The 23,038-nt window shown below is 40.5% G+C and overlaps 1 protein-coding gene across 1 annotated transcript; it reads right to left on the reverse strand.

Annotated features, from left to right (window-relative positions):
* Positions 1–1,306: 1,306 nt before the first annotated feature.
* Positions 1,307–21,932, reverse strand: CUNH6orf58 (chromosome unknown C6orf58 homolog). The gene is made up of 6 exons (XM_024202870.1): positions 21,542–21,932; positions 16,416–16,502; positions 12,413–12,597; positions 10,217–10,353; positions 4,609–4,847; positions 1,307–1,410 (listed from the first exon to the last, which is right to left on the reverse strand). The coding sequence occupies exons 1-6, from the start codon at positions 21,930–21,932 to the stop codon at positions 1,307–1,309; spliced, it is 1,143 nt and encodes a 380-aa protein (XP_024058638.1).
* Positions 21,933–23,038: the final 1,106 nt, after the last annotated feature.

Raw genomic sequence — 23,038 nt, forward strand, 5'->3', positions numbered from 1 at the left:
TTGCCTTTTGTACATGAGCCAGGAGATGATGTTCCAGTCAGATGTCAGATGTTGACTATGGGTTGCTAGTAGGTTATCCATTCTATATGATTATGGGCTTGATATATTACTCATCAATGTAGTTATGGCAAGACACACAATTACATTAGGAGCATTGAAAAAGCTTCAGAAAACATGGTGAGACATGTTTCTATTACATTATGTAGTATTTAGAAGGCAGGAGTGGTATAACGATATATTTTGTAGATTTTTAGACTTGAAATTAATGTCCTGAACATAATACCAAACAATCCTTTTTGCTTACTAACGAATGATGTGTTGAATAAAAGATAATCAAAGTGTGTTGCCTTTCATTTTTCATTATATAAAAACATCCGCATATTAGGAATTTTTTCAAAAAATTTTTAACAAAAAAACAGGCTCAGCTCAATCTCTAAGCTGCTCTGCAGGAAAGTCGCTCACAACTTTTTTGTTAGCTGTTGACGTGGAGCTATTCAAAATGCAGGAACAGATTTTGCCCACTCAAATGGTACAATGGGCTATTTTTTAGGGTTGAGCTCATGGATTAATAGGTAAAATAAATGAAATACTCAAAGTCTTTGTTGGTCCTCAAGCAGTAGCTGGATTATGCCAGAGAATAATATCAATGGGAGCTACAGCTGTCTGGCACCATTTAGGATTTGACTCCATGTTATGAACTGCGGTGTTTACATGATGCAATGCAGCAGATAGACGATTCATCTGATCCGTATGTAAATTGAAAAGGCTGGAAGTTTCAAACCTAATTGCTGCTGTCTTTTAAAATCTGGAATCTGCGGTAGCAGAGAAATACCAATTCAGTGCATCATCTTTGGATCACAGATTCAAAGAGCAGTTCTAGCTGATTGTCCTGAGACCATCAGAGACCAGACAAATTACATATTTAGCAAGACCATTGAATACAGAAAAAAAGACACAGTCAGACTGTAATTGGGCTTTATTTAATTTTTTATTAATTATACATTTGTTTATAATGCAAATTAACTGAGTTCTCATTTATAATTTTAGCAAGACATTTTAATTACATGCAAATGAGATAAATAAGGACTAATTAAGAAAATTAGGCATAATGATATTGATTCAATAGGAGAGAGAGGCACTAACATGGCTACTTAGGAAATCCTGCTTCAAGGAGTTAACGTGACCAGGTCACCCGATATACTGTGGGTTAAATAGTTGAATCAATCAGGCTCATGTTGGAACTGTTTTTAAGACACGAAGTGCTATCAAAATAGCTCAGCTCAAATCATTATATATTCCCACTGGATCAAACTCCAGGGCCTGTAACCAAGTTTTCAATAAGACTTCGGACCACTGCCCTTCCTGCTTCAGTAGACATAGCCATTCTCCACAGCAGCAGCAAGGTTCCACCTTGGAAAGAAACAAACAAACAAAAAATGCTACCGTAAAATCAATGCCACTACAAAGGAGTAGGCTGAGCTTTCCGGGGCAAGGAGGCCATCAGGTGCAAGACACCTCTGCTGAAACCTACTGCAAAAGTGTGAATAGTGGAAGGTAACATGTACAAAACAGAAGTGGGCCGCCTGCATAATAATCACTTAAAACTATATATGGAGACAGAAACTGGTCTGTCAAGTTAGGGTGTTGTGGTAGTGATAAACAACTAGGTAAGTTCTCTCATCACCTCTGTGGCAAGAAAAGATGATCAAATATAGATGTTGACATCTTGTTTTGACAAATACGCATAGCTTCTGTGTTTAAAAGACAATGTGCTAGCAGTTATGATCACACACTTTTTAATTTTTCTTTTAAAATCCATCCAGGTTTTGCACCACTGCCAAGCTGAGGCTTCAAAGAGTGATCAAGCCAACGGGGGACACTAATGCTTCCATACAGACAATAGGTTATTCCAGCTGACAGTGTGTATGTTGGGGTTCAGAAACCATACACTAACACCAATATACAGAGCATTCATTCTTTCCTGCTGCCCTCTGAGAGAACAGGTGGAAAGGAGTGCTATAAAAAGGCAGCTCTCGGATACCACAGTGATGGGTATAGTATAAAAACCTAAATGGAACTGGTGCTCCTGAATGATGGCATCAAGCAGGAGCTAACGAATGGGGGTGTGGGGGGGAGAGCTCTATAAATATAGCTTCCTGCTAGTTAGAGGAGACTAGAGGACAGTAGGGAACAGCTTAAACTAGGCACCTGGAAGACAGATGTTTACACCAGGTTGGAAAAGATGGTTATGGCTGAGAATGGCTGGGTTTTATTGCCTGTTTGCCTAAAACTCCTTGTACTTTGTTTCAAATCTCTACAACTTGTGGCAATAAAAATGTATCTAGCACAAGATGTTTATGTGGTGCTTCTTCACAAACACAGATTGAGACATGTCCCCTGCTCCAAAGAGCTTACGATCCAAGGGCCCAGTCCTGTGAGGTACCAAAACCCATCAAGTCCCATTGATGTCAGCCAGAGCAGAGGAGACTCAGTACCTCACAGGAAGTGCTCAACAGCCTGCTGAACCAGGGCTGAGAAATGACAAGACAAGAAAAGAAGATATAGGACAAAAGTTCAGTTCAGAGAGGATGAAGACTTGTTACTGGGACAGAGAACAAGCTCGATTTTGGGACAATGTCAATTTTAACTGAGAGTTCTGAAGGAGGAAGTAGGAGATGTGTCTAATCTCCCATTTGGGGGGAAGAAGACAAAGAGCTTCATCACCAGCTGTCGTCTAACATTATCCTACAATAGACTCTTCACAGTCAGGTTTCACACCCAGATAAAGCACTGGGATGATAGTAGACATGCTGATGCTCTCCTTTAGGTATGGATAATGGATAGGCACCCAGCCATGTACGGACACAGCTGAGTTTTCTGAGACACTTAATAGGATGGTGAGCTCTCCCTCTGATCTCTGGTGTCAAACAGATCACAGAGAGTGGAGATCTGCCTCTAGAGCACCCATTTGCAGAGTGCCAAAAGGGTCAGACTTTTCCCCCATGTTATTCAATGCAACCATTCACCCAGTTGGGGATGCTGTGATCTTGAGCAGTATGAATATACAGATACCACCCAACGCTACATCTCTTCCACATTGAACAGGGCAGCTGCTCCATCACCTAGCTTCCCCGATGTCTGAAGTAGATAAGCACCTGGATGAAGAGTAGCTGGCTGAAGCTTAATCCAGATAACATGGAGATGACAGTAGTGGCAAGAGCATAAACGTTTGAATGACTATCCAAAAGCACATTTCCCTCAGTAGAATGTGTCAAGTCCTTTAATCAAGTGGCATGACAGACTCAGGGTCCTTTTGGACTGTTCAAACTCCTGGACACCCAAATGGCATCAGTGGCTAGAAATCCCCTACATCATCTTTGGCTGGCAAGGCACTTTCACCCCATCCGTGTCAGAGGTGGAGCTGGCCATAGTGATCTATACTGTGGTCAATTCCAGGCTTGCTTTCACTAAAACCTGGAGTTAAAAGTGAAGGTCAGCAACTTGCCACAGCCTGTCATCTAAGTTTTAGTGATGAGGAAACAACATTTCAGTGCTCCAGTCACTGCAGCGGCTCCAATCCCAACTCAGATGCAATTTAAAGTCCTAATCCTGGTTCTCAAACCACTCAGTGGGCCTCAAGTATTTCAGGGTAGATTGGCAGGTGTCCCTAGCTACAGAAGCCCTTTCCAAGCAGACATCAGACTGACCATGGCTGTCCTCATCTATACAATTAAACATAAGACTCATTCCTATACAATAACTATTGTACAGATAGCCAATTGGTAAAACAAATTCTTACCAAGCATACACTAATGGCATTACAGGAGGAAGGATAGAGAAGACAGTCTTACTGAGAGACCATTGTTTTATGTAAATTTGTTTGTGCTGAAGTTCCATGAAGACTGGCACATCTAAAAGAAAGATCTCTATAGATAATCCAGCTCTCACATTTATTCAGTGCTCTTTGAATACAAGTTCTGTGGCCTTTCTGAAAGTTTCCTGTGAGAAGGCCTTTACACCAAGAAATCTTTCTTACAGCTCTCAAAGAAGCATCAGAATGACACAAGCACATACTGAATTCACAAATCAGAGAGCCTGTCACAGTAACAATTTTGACATGTGTTCTGTATTATTGTACATGAATACTGTATGGGTTAAAGATTTCTTTCAGACTTATTATATAATATCCTTATTTTACAATATCACTATACTTATACTGTACTGTATTTTCACTTCAAGATGCCGACTTCTTTTCCTAAATAAGGGAAACTAAATAAAGAGATTTAAGCAGTGTAACTGTAAATGAACTGGAACTGTAGGAGCTTGTAGTTCTAAACATTGCCATCAGATGATGCTGTATAACTTATTTTACAGCTTTCATGTTAACTTTAAAAAAGACTAGAATTTATATGACACCTTTGATAATTGGGAAAAAGCATGATGTCAGTTGCTTAGGTGTATGTACGCACACACACACACAATCATCACAATGCCTAATCAAAGTTGTCTCCACACACTCTGTTGGTTGACCCATTTACCTGTGATTTTTTTTACTATACAGATGATGGATAAGGTGTAATATATACACATTATATGGGTGGCTCTTACCTGTCAATTCATCTGTTTTGTGAAGAACACAAAATGCGAGCAAGACTTTGTTCTGCTCTGGACTGAAGTCACTAATGAATGGGGCTTGATCACGTTCAGAAAGCATCCGCGGTGGTAAGAAAGCCTGGAAATAGTTTGTGTTCTGTAGATCTGCAGAAAAATGTGTAGCCGCAATGAAATCCACAGCATTAGCCCAGTTCTCCCCAAAACTTGCTTCGGGGCCAGAGACATATTTTAAGCTGAAAGAAATAAAAACTCAAAGTTAACAGGTAAATTAATCCTACCCAGAGCTCATTAATCTACCATTTATATTGCATTGCATCTAAAATGTAAGATGCCTTAATCCATAACTGACTTGTTGCTTTAAAGGACTGCATTAGTGAGACCAGCAATATGTGAAAGGGGTAGCAGGGAGAGCTTAGTCCCAATATCACTGTGCCTTAAGGGCTCCCCTGGCGCTCCTGCCTCAGTTTCCCTGGCAGTGCTACCTTGGTGTGCAAGTGAGCTGTTTGAAGTGCCATTGTGGAGCCTTTCAAGCACTGATGCCCAAACTAGAATATGGCCATGCAAACTTTAAAGAGCAGTGACATCTGGTCTCAGTAGTCTACCAATGAGAATTCTTGATATGTGTGACTAGTCTCCCTCATACCACTGAGGCATTATGACTAATAGAACTGTAGAATGCAAATTAGCAGTAGAGGAAGGGTGATGATTGGCTGAGTTACCTGAAGTCACAGTGGCCCTACTTAAGAGTTACCTGAGCCTGCCTGTTACTATATAATAATAAAAATGAAGTTAATATCTTAACTACAACCAAATTTAAATGTAGCCTTTGAACAGGATTTCAGTTTAATTTTAAATATAAGGAAATTTTGAAGTGCCTGTATTATTTTGTTGCTAAGATTATTTGGGACAAAGGAAAGACTGACACAGATGCTAAACTTCTTAAAGAACCACCCAGTTTTTAATTAATTCTGGCTCACAAACTAAGGAATAGATTTGCTTGTAAATTCTCAGAAAACCAGTGATGTACTCAGAGAATAAGCATTGCAAGTTTGGGGAGGATATGCTGTATATTTCATCCAAAAGAAATACATTGAATCCATACTTTACATGCAAAGTGGAACGCAGCCTTAATTATGGAGTCATGACCAGTGCCTCCATTATATAATTGTGTTTCTCTGATGGTTTGTACTAGGGCTGGCTGAAATTTTATCCTAGAATCATTTCTTTTTCAATAGAAAATGGCTTTTTGACTAAAACAAACATTTTTTGTAGAAAAGGTTTATTTTGGTTAAAATGTTCAGGCCTGTGATGGGCCCAAATCAGCTAATTAGGCTGCAAGCAAGGGAGCTTTAGGCTGGAGGCAGCTAGTTAGAAGCTCAGCTGCGAGTGACCGGTGGGGCTTCTACAAAAGCCAGGAGGCTGGCAACAGAAGGGGCTGGTGCAAAAGGCTGCAGTCACTCCCCGGGAGGAGGAAGAAGTGTTTGGAGGCTGCAGAGACCTGGAGGCTGCAGTTGCTCCCTGGGACGATGGAGCCATGAATCTGGCAGACCCAGAGAAGGAAGGGAGAACCAGAATGTTAGGAAAGGGTTCAGGGAAATGTAGCAAGGTATTGGGGAGAACAGACATTGACTGCAGACTAGCAGGTGGGCCAGGGTTCCCTAACAAGCCACCCGGGAAGTGGCATTGGTAGGGCAGTGCATCGGAAGACTCCTTGAGCCTGTTTTGGAGAAGAGACTTCCCACCCGAGAAGGGGAAACCACGCTAGTGACCTAGCCAGAGGGCTGAGTCAAAAAGGGGACGCAACAGCTCCTGGAGCAAGGGGGGGGCTGCAGACAGAGACCAAGGTGGAAGGACAGCATGCAAATGCTGGAAGGGGCATCGGCCTGACCAAGTTAATCCCCAGAACTGCCAGCAGCTGGCATGATCCAGTGGTGAGTAGAGCAAACCCGTCACAAGGCCTTTGGGCAAAAATCCAAAAATGTTGAGTGAGTTTGTTTACATTTTTCAAGAAACTGAAAATTTTCCATGGGAAATTTCAGAAAAAACACATATTTTTCAAATTTTCCTGCTCTAACTCCTATATATGATGGCAGAAAGATTAGGGCTATGCATAGATGCAAGAATAATAATGTTCCAATGCTTGTTATTGTAAGGGCAGTGCTGCAGATTTCCTGCCAAGTTCACTCCCGTATATGGTTGATAGCATTGGTGGTATCATTTATCTAATTTGGTTTTGAGTTAGTATCATGACCCAAACAACAGAGTGGGAGTAAGACTTGAATGGATACCTAAAATAATACTAAGAACAACAATTAGCTCTTATATAGCACTTTAATCTGAAGATCTCAAAGTACTTTACAAAGGCAGTCAGTACCATTATCCCTATTTAACAGTAGGGAAACTGAGGTACAGAGCAAACTAGGGGAAAGAGTAAATTAGAGTGTGCACAGGATGAAATAATGGTGAATATGGAGGCAGTAGATGAAAGGACTGGAGGAAGTCACTCATGAACTCTCTTTAGGAGACTAATCCAAAACTTACTGAAGTTAAGTCCTGTTGAAATCAGTGGACTCTGAATCAGGCCCATCTTCTTCTCATGTCCTTCCACTGAAGTCATAGGTTTTTCCAGTATTAGGCACATAATATGGCCTGGCCTGTGGCCCTGGTAAGGTCTAGCAGGAGCTGGCAGACCAACAGATGTTCCATGGTCTGTGTTTTCCCTCAGTCACATGTGTCTGGGTCACTGGAGTAGCCCCACTTCCACATATTGACTTTTGAGCAGTCAATTCTTGTTCAGAGGTGATTTAAACATCTCCAGGTCAACGAACCCTACTCTGTGCCTGTGAGAAGGTGTCCAGCAATGTCAATGTGCATTTTGACATCCTTGATAAGTATTTCTAGTCATATGTGCTACATTTCCAGATGTGTGGCAGTCAGTGATTTTTTTTAAGTAGTTCTGTTGCAGCAAAGAAGCTTTTCCATGATTTCAGGTGGCTCACTGCCACAGTATAGCCACATAACAGATGTCTGGTATAGTTGACCTGTTGTAATCATTCCGTTTTGTTTGTGACTGATCTCCTGATATCCAGTGGAGCAAGTCCAGCTAGCACATAAAGGCTGTTCACGTTTGTTGGTTTTAGACATCCTGTGATGTATGATCATCTGCCATTCAGAACAGGATCCAGCTTCTTTGCATGAGCTGATCTTTCCTACTCTGAATATGAGTATTTGGCTGTTGAATAGCAAAGTGCAAGTGCAGTGGCTCTTAGTGTTACTGGGTTGGCTCCCCATTTTGACTTTACAAGCTTCCTGAGTATGTTATTCTGTGTGCTAACTTTGCCTTTTATCTTCTCCACGTGTGTCTTGAAGAAGAGAGTGAGTTCTAGCATCACTCCTAGGTAGATAGTAGGCAAATTGTACCCCATTCCAGATGATGCTGAGTCATAGACTTTAAGGTCAGAAGGGACCATTATGATCATCTAGTCTGACCTCCTGCACAACACAGGCCACAGAATTTCACCGAACCCTCCTGTAATAAACCTCTAACCTATGTCTGAGCAATTGAAGTCCTCAAATCATGGTTTAAAGACTTCAAGGTGCAGAGAATCCTCCAGCAAGTGACTACTGGCCCCATGGTACCAACAATGGAAGAGACTCACCTGTGTTTTGGCTGGTTTGGTACACAATTGGTTCTTGGTGTAATAAACTGAGAGCCCAGACCTCGCCAATTTTAAAATAGCTTTAGATCTTGGCAAAATCCTTGGCTTGGGCAGTGACACATAGGTCATGGGCAGAGATACAACTTTTGTGCCGAGATGATTGATTGGTCATTCATGTAGATGTTGAAAAGTATTGGCAAGAGTCACATCCCCTGTGGTATGCCATTTTTCTGTTGCCATCATTCGTTCTGCTTCCTGCATAGTTTGATGTAAAAATGTCAGCTCTCTAAAAGAGATTGTATCAGTTGTTGGAAGTGGTGATCTTTTGTCATGTTCTATATTTTAGTATATTTTACTCAAGATACTTAAGTCGAAAGCAGACTGAGAAGAGTTACAAAGGAATCTCACAAAACAAGATGACTGGACAACAAAATGGCAGATGAAATTCAATGCTGATAAATGCGAAGTAGTGCACATAGGAAAACATGTTCGCTGAAAATATCCGCTCAATGTTCAGTGGCAGTCAAAAAAGCTAACAGAACGTTAGGAACTATTAGGAAAGGGATAGCTAATAAGACCGAAAATATAATAATGCCATTATATAAATCCATGGTATTCCCACACCTTAAATACTATGTGCAGTTCTTGACACCCCATCTCAAAAAAGATACATTAGAATTGGAAAAGGCACAGAGAAGGGCAACAAACATGATTAAGGGTATGGAACAGCTTCCGTATGAGGAGAGATTAAAAAGACAAGACTTTTCAGCTTGGAAAAGAGGGGACTAAAAGAGGATTTGATAGAGGTCTATAAAATCCTGAATGATGTGGAGAAAGTGAATAAGAAAGTGTTATTTCCTTCTTTGCATAACACAAGAACCAAAGGTCACCAATGAAATTATTAGGCAGCAGGTTTAAAACAAACAAAAAGGAAGTGCTACTTTACATAATACACAGTCAACCCATGGAACTCATTGCCAGGGGATGTTGTGAAGGCCAAAACTATAACAGGATGTAAAAAAGAATTAGATAAGTTCATGGAGGGTAGGTCCATCAGTGGCTATCAGCTAAGATTATCAGGGTTGCAACCCCATGCTCTGGGTATCCCTAGCCTCTGATGAGAAGCTGGGAGTGGACGACAAGGGATGGATCAGTTAATGATTGCCTGTTCTGTTCATTCCCTCTAGTGCACCTTGCATTGGCAACTATTGGAAGATAGGATACTGGGTTAGATGGACCATTGGTTTGATGCAGTATGGCCAGTTGTGTAGTAAGGAATCTTCGGTGATTCTCCGTGTCATTTGCTGCTGATAGAGCCTGTTACCATACGCTTTTCAAAGCTTGCTCTGGGATTAGTTGCTTTTCAACAAGTGGTGATAGGTGGTTTAAGATGAAATGCTCATATAGTTTGTAGAGGTGGCATAGCAGTAGTTATAGGCCTTAAGTTTTTCAGCTCCATTTCATCCTTCCCTGGCTTACGGGGTGCCATGGCACATGCTCACCTCCAGACATTAGGGACTTTATATGTGGCTGAGCATGTGTTAAACAACTTGAATAACCAGATCTTTGTTGCTGGTCAGAAGTATTTGATTTGTTCTTTGTGAATGTCATCTATACCAGCGGCTTTACCATTCTCTAGGATGTTCATTCCTGTATACACTGCCCCAAAATGATAAATCTCCTGGTCATCTTGCCACTTCAGCCATGTCTTAGGTTGTTTGGTGCCCTGCCATTTTCTAGAAGGAGTGTTCATGTTGCAGTCCCTGTCAGACTCTTTGAATATAAGAATCTTGCTGAACACGTACCACTACAATATAACTAAAGACTCAGGCGCATGATGAGCAAGCAAGAATATATTAAACCTTGCAAATATGGTGCCTACTAATGGACATGGAACTGGGGAATTATCCCCTTTTGACCCTACTTTTGCGGCTTTCTCTTACCTGTTTCTGAACTTTGGAACTGCATAAGCAATGGATGCTACATGCGCTTCCCATAAGTAATGCAATGCTTCATCTTTTTCTATTGAGAAGGAAGATGCTGTGGGCCTTTCAGATTTCTGTTCAGTGGATAATAGATACTAAAGCAAAAGCAGAACATAAAAATATTACCAGCGGAGAATATTTTTAAAAAAAATGCATAATACTGAGTTACTTGAAAAACAATTATTTTGAAAAATATGTTTTGTTAACTGGGGAAAATTGCTTTTAAATAGTTAGAATGTGGTGATGTTGCATATCGATTATAGCTTAATATTTGACATAAGGGGGAAAAAGATGATTAATAGATTTACAGGGTCAAGTCATGACCCCATTAAAGTTAATGAGATTTTGTCATTGATTTTGATGGAGCCAGGTCAAATCTAGAAGACACAATTGGGGGCGAGGGGGAAGGGAGGGAGAAGGGGTACCATTCTGATAATCTAGTATGCTCTTCTGCATAATACATAACATAGAATTTCACCCAGTAACTTATGCATCAGGCCTACAACTGGATGACACACATTGTAATTTGCTCCTAAAGTGGTGCTTTTTCTGACTCTGAAATAGTTGGATTTGCAACCTGAAAGCATTCTGTAATTTAAAATTGCTTTTTAAATGGATACATTTCATCACAGTTCCACTCTCCTTTTTAAAATATCAGAAACTGCTGCTAGAGTTGGGAAAAAAGTTTAGACTGAATTCTTCTATAGTTTGCTGTACCTACAGTGGCTGATTCGGCTGAGGATATCATTTCCAAGGGGAAGACAAGAAACAAACAAATCAACAATAAACAAAGGAGTTGGTACACATTGGATTACCTCTTACTGCTACAGTAAGTGGGCACTGATTTCTAAATTAAATTGTGCAGTGGCTTTAGTTGATTTTTTGGAATGTGGAGAGGTCCCAAGAAATGGTTAGGATATGTTGTTGTTTTTTAAAAAAAACCCGCTTCCCGTAGGTTCCCAATGTTGCCAAAACTTGTGGAGCTGAACTGGTATTAGCAGTAGTGGGGAATTTTTTTATTAAAAGGTCTTATTATAAACAAGAGTTCTGTGTTTTGACATGGAATTTTCCATGCTACAATCCTTGTCTTCTGGGTCTTACTTGTGCAATCTTCAGGGCCGCCCAGAGGGCGGGGCAAGTGGGGCAATTTGCCCCAGGCCCTGGGCCCTGCAGGGGCCCCCACGAGAATATAGTATTCTATAGTATTGCAACTTTTTTTTATGGAAGGGGCCCCCGAAATTGCTTTGCCCCAGGCCCCCTGAATCCCCTGGGCGGCCCTGGCAATCTTTTACACACTTTCAAGTGCATTGATATAGATTTTCAGGAAGTCTGAAAGAAAGTTAGCTGTAAAATGTATCATGCCATCTGTCTTTTAGGTTAGGATTATAATTTTAGTTCTTTGATTATAATCTTCTCAACATATTATTTCAGATGAATAAACTTAAAATATCTGTAATGACTGATCCAATCATACCCTTCAGCTCTCTGGTTCATCTGTCTAGTTTACCAAGAGAATTTTTGTTTTAGACTTTGAGTCTCTGATCACTGGACATTATAATACTTGCATTTCTGGCTGTTCACAATAAATCTGAGAGGCAGTCTAACTAAAGGAATCATTATTGAAACTTGGGATGGAGAAGAAACTGTCACTTCTCTTTTAGGGAAAAGGTGTGAAGTGAGAGGGAGAGACTGTGTACGTGTGCAAAAGAAGGTCTTTCTGGGTGAAACTTTCAACAACTCTCTTGACATTCAAAGAAGCAAAGGGATCATATAAAAGTGGAATAAGGGCATTTCTCAAGGAGAATATTCTGTATCACATTTCTGTTCTTTGTAAAGCCATAGCACAGCTCCCAGATTACTAGTATAAGCATTAGCATAACAATCTCTTGAGTCAGACTCCAAAACATAGAATTACTTTAAGTGAAGAAATGAAGCTACAAACCTTAAAAATTCTGGATGACATACTCCTCTCTAACTAGTTTTACATCACAGTAACTCCATTGGCCTCACTTGGATTTCTCCTAACTGATGCTGGTACTAATGAGATGTGAATCAGGCCCTCTGATTCTTAAAAAACATGAATAATAACTTTTAAAAGCAATGTTCTGGTATCATCTGTCACAAACGATGAACAACAAAAAAAAGATGATCTACCTCAAAATAAGCCTTCCATGCATCCATGACTTTTGGAATGTGGGAACGGCAGTCAGCAGCGCTGTAGCAGAAGTCTGCTCTTAGCTCTTCTGGTGGTAATATTTTTATCTCATGTTGCAACTGTCCAAAGAAACCAGCTTCCATGGCACCCAGAAATGGTATAATACTCAGGTAGTAATTCACAGCTATAACAACACATGAAAATAAAAAGAGATGACAGTTGCAAGTGAATGAAACGTGCCTACCTAGAGAAAACAGTGAGATTCTGCTGCCTCTGCTAATGTTTAAAATCACCAGTCATTTACACATGACAGTCTGATTGTTGGTATGTCAATGGGAGTTGAAGGTGTTCAGTACTTAGCAACTTGAAAAATTAGGCCCTTAAATGTTACCATGTACAGGGCTTAAAAGTTTACCAGACACAAGCATGAGACTAAACTCATAAGTCGGTATGAAAATTAGCTCCATGGGCCTTATCCTGGTGAGAAGCCCAGCACCCATACCTAGCATCTAGGAAAGGAAACGGTGCTGACATTCTTATCAGGGTGCTGTCTATGGGGCTCTTTGCTTTGTAACAGTATATAGATTGTGGGTGCCTCCTGATTTTTAAGTCTCTGACCTCCATCTAGCTGCTGGAAGAAGGAGTTTTCTCTTTCTTCTCCCCACTCCGTCTCCTGGCATTCCTTTGCCCCCCAAACTCATTGAATTTTAGGTGCACAAGAAATTCAGGAATGGCCCCAAAATATGTTTCATTTATAAGTATATTGGTTGTTTTGGTGGCTCACTCTGAGGCAGGCTTTCAGAAATAACTAACCAGTGGTCGAAAGTAAATAGTGGTAACAGTAATTGTATTTCTGACTATTTACGTATGTTTGATGAGCCCAGATCTGGAAGTCTGTGGTGTATTTATACTGCATGCTTGGGGAAAAAGTGGCTGAAGATCATATAGCCTCTTTCTTTTCCTATGAAGACTCATTTCCATGATATGAGAATGATGCTAGTTAAAATACAGTATGTAGTTGACTCTGCTCATGCCCTCAAGCTTTACACTCAATCAGAAGGATACCAAAGGTTTGACATTATGGCTCCTATTAGTATGAGCAGTACTCCTTGTCTGACAATGCTCTATTACTCAGAAGGTGGGACTTACCATGATGAAGGACATGCTATAAAAACCTGAATGGAAGGAAGGTATGCATTACATACCTCTAATTACAAGTTACAGCCCTTATTTTAAACTCATATTTACCTTCATACACTTATAAGCCTGATATATATTTTTTCCATTTACATAGCCCCAAAAGTTTGCTTGGTGCTTCGGAAGTGTATTGAGATTGGAGCCCAGCACTGAAAAGTTTACAATCTAAGAAGGAGAAAAGGATGGGGATGGGGACAAATGCAACATATAAACAAAGTGATATAGCTGTTGTGTTTTACATGCATCTTGCTAGTTTAATCTTCAACACACGCCAATACTTGCACTGCTCCCTCTTATAGGAATAAGTTTATTTAATCATCTTTTCTGAAGATAGCAAAAAAAAGTCATATACTATGAGCTCTGTGTAGCAAATGTGCTGTACTATGTTGCTGAAGAGTGGTAGTGTAAGCACAGTTAAAAGTAAAGTGATGTTTCTATTTTGCTAAGGTTACATGATGACATCATGATACCTATTCAAACTGGTTATCCTAATGTAAGGTTTCTCGCACCTTCCTCTGTGGTGCTGGCCACTGTCAGAGAGAGGATGCTGGATTAGATGGTTTGATCCCGTATGGCAATTCCTATGTTTCTTTGTAAGTTTGAGCACCCACTGGTCATGTGATGTATATTTTTAGGGTCTGACTTGTTGCCAGACTCTTAATTACAGAAGTCTCCACAAGAAAATATTTGTATGGCATGGGAGTTTGCTAGGATGAAGTAGATCCAGGCCGTCTGCCATCAGGTGGTGTGGAGCAGAAGGAGGGTCACATGACAGGAAAATATGAGCAGGGGAGATTCGGGAGTGAGGGACAGAAGTGGTGGAGGGGTAAGATTATTTTAAAGGAGATAGACTATCGGTTGAACATTAAAAAAAAGATTATAAAAACTTGAAGATTGAAGTTTTCTGTAGGAAAAAGCCTGCCCTATCTAAAAGAACAGGGTTTTTTTTAACAAACATTTATTCCATGTAAGTGTCTTTAAGCTCAAATATTCATGTTGAGCTGTAAAGCATTATTCTCGGTTTTTCTCTACCTGCCAGTTTCCTTTTTGAAAAAAGGCATAAGATAAAATTACAAAAGCACCTATGGCCCAGCTTTTTGAAGGTATTCAGGCATTACTCCACTCAGCATTGCACGGCTTAAGTGACCTAGGAGCCTAAGTCTCATATCAAAAGTGCCAAGCCCAGATCCCATTGCCTGTCAATGAGGCTTAGAATCTAAATCACTTAGACGTTTTTGAAAATCTTACCCAGGACATAAAATAGAAATTTCTCTAAAATCTCTGAACTAGTTCATTCATTTTTGGATATGGAAACAGAGAAAAGTATACTTTTTATGGTTCACTTTAGAATAGCTAAAGTTTCTGAATTGGCATGTGGGTAGCCCTCAGTGAGAAACAGGCCAGTAAGAAGTTAGTGATTTCTTTAAAAAAAAAAAAAATTTTTTTTTTCTTTCTTTGAGGAGTTAGGCTTCAGTAGAAAGACTAGAAATACTGCCATGTAAGACCAGCTCTGGGAGGAAAAAACTGGCTACATTGTTTCAATGTGTGTTTTTGGAGCTTATCTCCATATGTCTATGAATTAAAAAGAGAGTGGAATAGCAAATTAAGACACTCAAATCCTCAGCTGGTAAAGAATGCATCCTTTGTTGTTCTGCAAACTCTGGCACAGCGTTTTTTTTGGGAAAACAGACGACCTGTTACATAAGTTCCTGGAACTCAGAAGCCTAAAGGAAAGGGCAATAAATCAACTGCCAGTATCGAGACTTAAGAAGCCTGGATGTATGTAGAGCAGAGATTTCCAAACTGTGGGGTGCACCTCCCTGGGGGCCTGGAGAGAGGTGGGGTGGCAAGTGGCAGCGCCAGGCAGCTGGTGCCTGCCTTGCACAGCGGGACTTGAGGAGGGAGTGCTACCTCCACCCCGACACCCTTTTGGGCCACTTAGCGTGTGGGCCAATGTTAACATCTGCCGCACCCGTGCCGATTTCCACTCCTGGCAGCCTCCACGCCCAGTGCTGGTTCCACCTCAGAGACCATCACACGCACCTTCCCCTGCCCTGGAACCCCAAAGTGGGAGGGGCTGGCGCAACCAAAAATTATAATTCAAAGGGCGGGGGGGAGGGTGACTCAGCTCAAAGTTTGAAAACTGCTGATATAGGAGCAATGCGTTTTCCTTTCCACATGAAAGTCTGGGCAGTGTTGTTCCTCCTACAGACCTGGTGGGTGAGCTGGTGGCTTTACACTTTTATCTCAGAAAAGGATTCATGTACTCTGAGGGGAGGAGATGATGATAAGAGCACAGGCTTGCTTCCTGTGGGATTAGCCTACTCCTGTTTTTCCTGTCCAGTTGGCCCCAGTGCAATCGTATTGACAACAATGGAGTTGGGAAGGTGCAAGTGAGGATAGAATTGCTCCACAGGATTTTTATTCTTTGTGCTGATGCATGAACCAGAAAGAACCCAGCTTGACTTTCACATCATTGACTAGCTGAGGTGCTGGCAGTTAAAATGAGCAAATTGGATCTGGGGTCATTGATAGATGCCAAATATGGAACCCCACGCTGCCATTTTTATTCACTTTTCAGAATACAGCCACACTTTAAGGTTGAGAATTTAAGTCTCCACACGTTTCAGGGTTAAGAAGTCTTAATTTACTTGTGTTTATATATCGTTCTGTGAACTTTCACTGCACAGTCGTGTAATGCTGAAATTACTTTGAAGTGGCGTTCAAGTGGATGAGAGACTCTGAATTGCCTTCTAGGTCATTACTTATTTTCCAAATAAGAGCAAACTAATAACATGTACTTACAGGCCCACCAGCTTTGTACAGAGATGCACAGATGCTGTCCAGCGCCATGGCCGCAGGTGGTAACATTGGAAGGATCTGCTAGCCTGCCTGAATCAAAACAAAATAGAATGCCAGAAGCTGCTCACCTTATTCACAGGAGCAGTCCCATTGAAGCCTATGGGACTTCTTGCATAAGTAAAGCATTCAGGATTTGGCTCAGTGAAAGAAAATAGTTCATATAGTAGTTTAATTTCACAGTCAATGCCTCCTGTAGTGCATAAAAGATGCATTAGTAAATTGGTTTTTGCTATTACTGGCTGTAAATTTATTTGGAGAACTGCAAATATAGAACTGTCTGAAAGCTGGAAAACCTAAAAATCCTCATTTTTAATTTATAAATGCACGGTAATGCTAATTTGGCAACAGAAGCAAAACTGCTTATGTACCAGACACACCTAATGAACAGCACAGCATAAATATCTCACCCAGCTGCTCTGGGGAGGTTTGTACCCCTAAGTACAGAATGCCAGTGAATTGAGACTCCCAAACCATGGCCTGAACTCAGCAAAGCACAAAAGTGTGTACTCAATATTAAGCATCTGAGTAATCCCACTCCTGTTCAGCCAAACTCTTCAACAAGTGCTTAATGTTAAACATGTTTACAGTCTCATGGCGATTCTTTGAAGGCATTTAAGCACATGTTTAACTTTAAGGATGTAATATAAGTATCCTCTTCCTGTTTGGCAACACATTTAAATCATGTGTTTAACATTAATTATGTGAGTAACCTCATTGTAATTCAGCATTTCACTTATATGCCTGTTAAAGTATGTGACATGAGTATTCTCATGCTTATTAAGCAAACTATTTACGCATGTGCTTTGGTGAATCAGGTCCTACAATACCTGCTATTACAGAGGTTCCCAAATGCTGGACAGCAGAGCATTTGGTATGTGGAGAATGAGCTGGATATGTTTCTGTCAGACAAATCACCTCTGTTTCTGCCAGATAAATCACATTAAATGAAATCGAAAATACATTAAATCCTTTTTGATTACTATTTTCTATATAAACAATTGCTGTACTTGCCTAAGGGAAGATGTGTAATCATGAATGGTGAGATGTCCACAAGATAATCCCTCTGGTAAGATGTGATCCATACCATGAAAAGGTTTGGAGATCCTTCTACTACTATATTTACATATACTGTATTGTGCAATCAAAATGAAACAACTAGGAACTAGGGCTATCAATTAATCGCAGTTAACTCACGGGATTAACTCAAAAAAAGTAATCACGATTTAAAAAATTAATCACAATTAATCACAGTTTTAATTGCACTGTTAAACAATAGAATACCCATTGAAATTTATTAAATATTTTTGGATGTTTTTCTACATTTTCAAATATATTGATTTCAATTACAACACAGAATACAAAGTGTACACTGCTCACTTTATATTATTATTTATGATTTCAAATATTTGCACTGTAAAAATGATAAGCAAAAGAAATAGTATTTTTCATTTCCCCTCATACAAGTACTGTAGTGCAATCTCTTTATCATGAAAATGCAACTTACAAATTTAGATTTTGTTGTTGTTACATAACTGCATTCAAAACCAAACCCATGTAAAACTTCAGAGCATACAAGTCCGCTCAGTCCTACTTCTTGTTCAGCCAATCACTAAGGCAAACAAGTTTGTTTACATTTACAAGTCTGTCTCATCTTACGCTGGGGTTACGTTCCACAGCGCCTAAAGCGAAAATCGCGTATAGTCAAAATTACATTGAGTATAATGGCGGGCGGAATCGCCCACACTACAGAAACAGTATTTAAATTGTTATTTTTCTTTTTTTTGTTTTGTTTTTGCCGACCGCGTAAAGCTGAAATCGCACATGTTAAATGCGCCTAAGATGCGACAGACCAGGACAGAGATACTGTTGCCCACTTCTTATTTACAATGTCACCAGAAAGTGAGAACAGGCATTTGCATGGCACTTTTGTAGCCAGCATTGCAAGGTATTTACGTGCCAGATATGCTAAACATTCGTATGCTCCTTCATGCTTCAGCCACCATTCCAGCGGATACGCTTCCATGCTGATGACGCTCATTTTAAAAAAAAAAAGCATTAATTAGATTTGTGACTGAACTTCTTGGGAGAGAATTGTATGTCTCCTGCTCTGTTTTACCCACATTCTGCCATATAGTTCATGTTATAGCAGTCTCAGATGATGACTCAGCACATGCTGTTCATTTTAAGGACACTTTCGCTGCAGATTTGACAAAACGCAAAGGAGGTACCAATGTGAGATTTCTAAAGATAGCTACAGCACTCGACCCAAGGTCTAAGAATCTGAAGTGCCTTCCAAAATCTGAGAGGGATGAGGGGTGGAACATGCTTTCAGAGGTCTTTAAAAAGCAACACTCTGATGCAGAAATTACAGAACCCAAACCACCAAAAAAGAAAATCAACCTTCTGCTGGTGGCATCTGACTCAGATGATGAAAATGAACATGGGTTGGTCCGCACTACTTTGGACCTTATCGAGCAGAACCTGTCATCAGCATGGATGCATGTCATCTGGTATGGCGGTTGAAGCATGAAGGGACATATGAATCTTTAGCGCATCTGGCATGTAAATATCTTGCGATGCCGGCTGTAACAATGCTGTGAGAACACCTGTTCTCACTTTCAGGTGACATTGTAAACAAGAAGCGGGCAGCATTATCTCCTGCAAATGTAAACAAACTTGCTTGTCTGAGTGATTGGCTGAGTGGCACTGAGTGGACTTGCAGGCTCTAAAGTTTTACATTATTTTATTTTTGAATGCAGTTATTTTTTGTACATAATTCTACATTTGTAAGTTCAACTTTCATGATAAAGAGATTGCACTACAGTACTTGCATTAGGTGAATTAAAAAATACTATTTCTTTTGTTTTTTACAGTGCAAATATTTGTAATAAAAATAAATATAAAGTGAGCACTGCACACTTTGTACTCCGTGTTGTAATTGAAATCAATATATTTGAAAATGTAGAAAACATCCAAAAATATTTAAATAAATGGTACTCTATTATTGTTTAACAGTGAGATTAATTGTGATTAATTTATTTAATCATTTGACAGCCCTACTAGGAGCCTAATTTGAAACTGGTCAACGATATGGGTCAAATCTAAATCAAAATTGACAGTTGTTCAGCTTTTTAAAGTGAATTAAGTGCTTTAGAAAGATGATATAGCGACAGCCCTGGAGACTGTTGCTCAACTACATTTAGCTACAGTTTCATAGATTCACTAATTACCGATGCCTCCATAATAGTGCTGAAGATATTCATAGCACATTACAAAACAAAGCGATTAAAGATAGTGTCCCTGCCCTGATGAATTCATATTCTAAATTAAGACCAGAATTATGGGAGATTGCAGAGTCGATTCATGGGAGGTGTGTTGGTAATTAAAATTTTACTCTAGCTATTTTTGAGGAATTGCTGAATAACTTGTTAGAGAAGAAACCAGGAGACTGCTAAGAATGTTGTGCGCTGATACCTAGGGTGTTATACTACTGCCTAATGTGAGGAGTTGAGCTCTGGCACTGCCCCTGGATGTCAACCCATTCTGGCTGACTGCATGGACCGTCCTATAAGGGGCACTCTGGCTCCTACTCTCCCTTGTGCGTCAGCAGTGGGGTGCTGATCCAGAGGGCACGTGCAGGGAGAGACCTCCCATGAAAATCTGGGAGCAGAGAGGAACAGCTAGGCAGCATTTGTTACAATAGATAACTGATGCTATCATGTTTAGCTAAAACTTTTTTCCAAACTTCCCCAATGGCACTGGGAAGATGCAAAAGCACTTCATTGTTTGAGTTAGGACCTTCTCCCAACACTGTGCAATGGAAGGCAGGGGATTTCAAAACAGGGTGATTTTTAAATGTTTACTTGAAAATTTACCAATGATTTTTTAGCTAGGAAATTTCCCAGAAAATGTAGTCTCCTGAATGGTAACACTGGTAAATTCAGTTGTTAACACATGAAATAGGGGGAATTAACACCACCTTTAAGTGGGAGGCTTCCCTTTATCCACAGAACAGTTACACTACAGTAAGTAGCAGGGCAAGATTACTCATAAAATTCTTACTAATGTGCCTCATATCTGACCTGGAGAAACCTTTAGGGTACGTATACACTGCAAAATGAAGATGTGATTTTAGCATGGGTAGGCATATCTATGCTAACTTTAATCTTGCTAGCAGCAGTAACAACAGCACTGTCGACATGGCAGCGTGGGTTTCAGCATGAGCTAGCAACCCAAGTATGTACCCAGGTTCCCCAGCGGGCTAGTTTTAATCTGGTTAGCATAAGTATGCCTCCCTGTACCACATATATACTTTCACTTTGCAGTCTACTAAGACTGACAACAAGAATGACAAATCATTGAAAATAGTGATGTTGCTTGGCTTTTGTGGACTGGGCCCTCAGGTACTAGGCCTCGCTGACCTACACAAATATTTTCATGAATTTTTTCACAAATCTTTTTGTCAAAACTTTGAAATTTCAAAAAATCTCTCACGCTTTTTAAGCTGGTAAAAAAGGGACAAGTTTTGAAAATGTTTTCAAAAACAAATTCATAAAAAATTTAAATGTTTCAACCCATTCAAGGAATTATGGCTGAAGCTACCAATGAAGATCTCATAAGCTACCAAATTAAAACAACAACAACAAAAACAATCAGTTAATATTTTAAAATCAGAGTTGCAATATCCAGTATAAAATTAGATGATCAGGAAATGCTTTTTAAAGCAGTGAATTAAGACACTAATCTATTAATTTTCTACCTCTATTTTTGGCCTAGTAGGATTTTTAAAAACCATACTTGGCTTCTGATTAACATTGTATGTGGCAATATCTTCCCATATCAGCAAGGCAACTTCAAGTCCCCGTATCTATTGCTCAACAGTGCAAGGACACTGCATTCATTTCAAAAGTTCCCTTCCAACCTAGCAACTAAACTCTCTTCTGGGTAAAGCAAAATTCAGAATGTATGGGACTGTACTGGTTGCAAGTAGGAGCCCATGAAAAAAACCAACCTGCACTTATCTATTAAATATTTAGTTATTACAGCCCCTTTAAGGAGAGAGTTTGTACCTGTATGATATTGCCAGCCAAGCTGCAGAGGCAAGCCCCATAGGATATTGCCAACGTTATTTGATCCAGATGTGGTGAAATATTTAGCTGAATAGTTGAGCACGATCTTATACACTCCCAGTCTCTCTAGATAGTTCCAGGCACTGATCGCGGTTTTGTTGCCATGTACTGGGAAATCCTCTATGCTTCCAGGAGCCTGATGCCACAGAGGAGGATAGACATCCTTTTTGAAGACATCCTCTTGGGTTAGTGCTACTACAGTTGCTGGACTGAGAGCAAGGGCGGTCAGTAGCACAAGGAGAAGAGAGTGCTGCCCCAGGAACACACGCATGTCAGGTAGGACCATCTTATACAGGTATCTGGGGCTTTCAGAGTAGGGATGAGCTTTCATCAGGGAAGGCAGGGGCAGGGATGGTGGCTCAGGCTACCTATACAGTCAGTCAGCATGGATCACCCTGCCCCTTTTTCCATGAAGCTGACGTGGCTCTGTCAGATTGGCATACCAAGAGTGATGCTCATACCTCTGCCGTTCCAATGCTGCCTTTGGGGCAGAGATGGGGAGCTGAGGGATCTCTGGTGCAGTATCAGTGTGACTTGAACATGCGGTATCTGAGTGACTTGAACATGTTCAATAACAACAGAGGAAAGAAGCAGGAATAAATGAAGCTGCTGCCCTCTTACCATAACAATCTTCTCCTCCAACAAAATGGGGATAAAAATGGGAGGAGGAGAAAGGATTTTTAAAATGGAGGTGAGGGGAAAAAACAAGGGAGGGGATGGGAAGCTGAGAGACAATAACAAGGGCAGAGGGGCAAAAATGAGGGAGCAGTAGAGAGGGGAATTGTGCTCCTCCTTGGACAATGCAGTGCTGGGCTGTGAGTAAAACCGTAATAAAGCCCAATACTTAGACAACCTCTGTCAGGAAACTGAAAGTAACTTCCTGCTACCAATGTTCCCTCTAAAAATTTGTTGTTGTGAGCGGGCTACAAACTCTGCTGAGCGATACATTTTTGTCCTTGGGCAAGCTTATGCCTTTTTTTCAGTGAGGGGTATGTCGAGGGGGATTGTGTGGAGGGGAGGGGGTAAGTGGTGGTGGGGTCCTGTGAGCCGCAGCTCTGGAGATGTGGAGTTCTGTGCTGAAACCATTACCAGTAGTTAATTCTGACAGGTAGCTGTTTCTGCTGGGCTGCACGGAGGAGGCGTTAGTGGCACGTTTCTGACCTGTGCAGTACACACAAGATTGCTGCCCAGCCAGGCAGTTTACAGGGAACATTGGTTGAAACTCATCTTTATTCGTGGCTCCAGCTATCCGTACATACTGGATCCCTGAACCTTGTTTATTTTTAGAACTTGAGCTTCTTTTTTAATTAATAGGGCTGGTATTTTCAAAGGAGGCTAAAGGAGTTGGGGCCAAGATCCTTAAAGGTATTTAAGTCCCTAACTCCCACTGATTTCAATAGGAGTTGGGTACCTAAATACCTTTGAGGATTCTGGCCA

This window comes from Terrapene carolina, unplaced genomic scaffold (assembly GCF_002925995.2).
Source record: "Terrapene carolina triunguis isolate 2854851 unplaced genomic scaffold, T_m_triunguis-2.0 Scaffold85, whole genome shotgun sequence".
Classification (NCBI taxonomy): domain Eukaryota; kingdom Metazoa; phylum Chordata; order Testudines; family Emydidae; genus Terrapene; species Terrapene triunguis.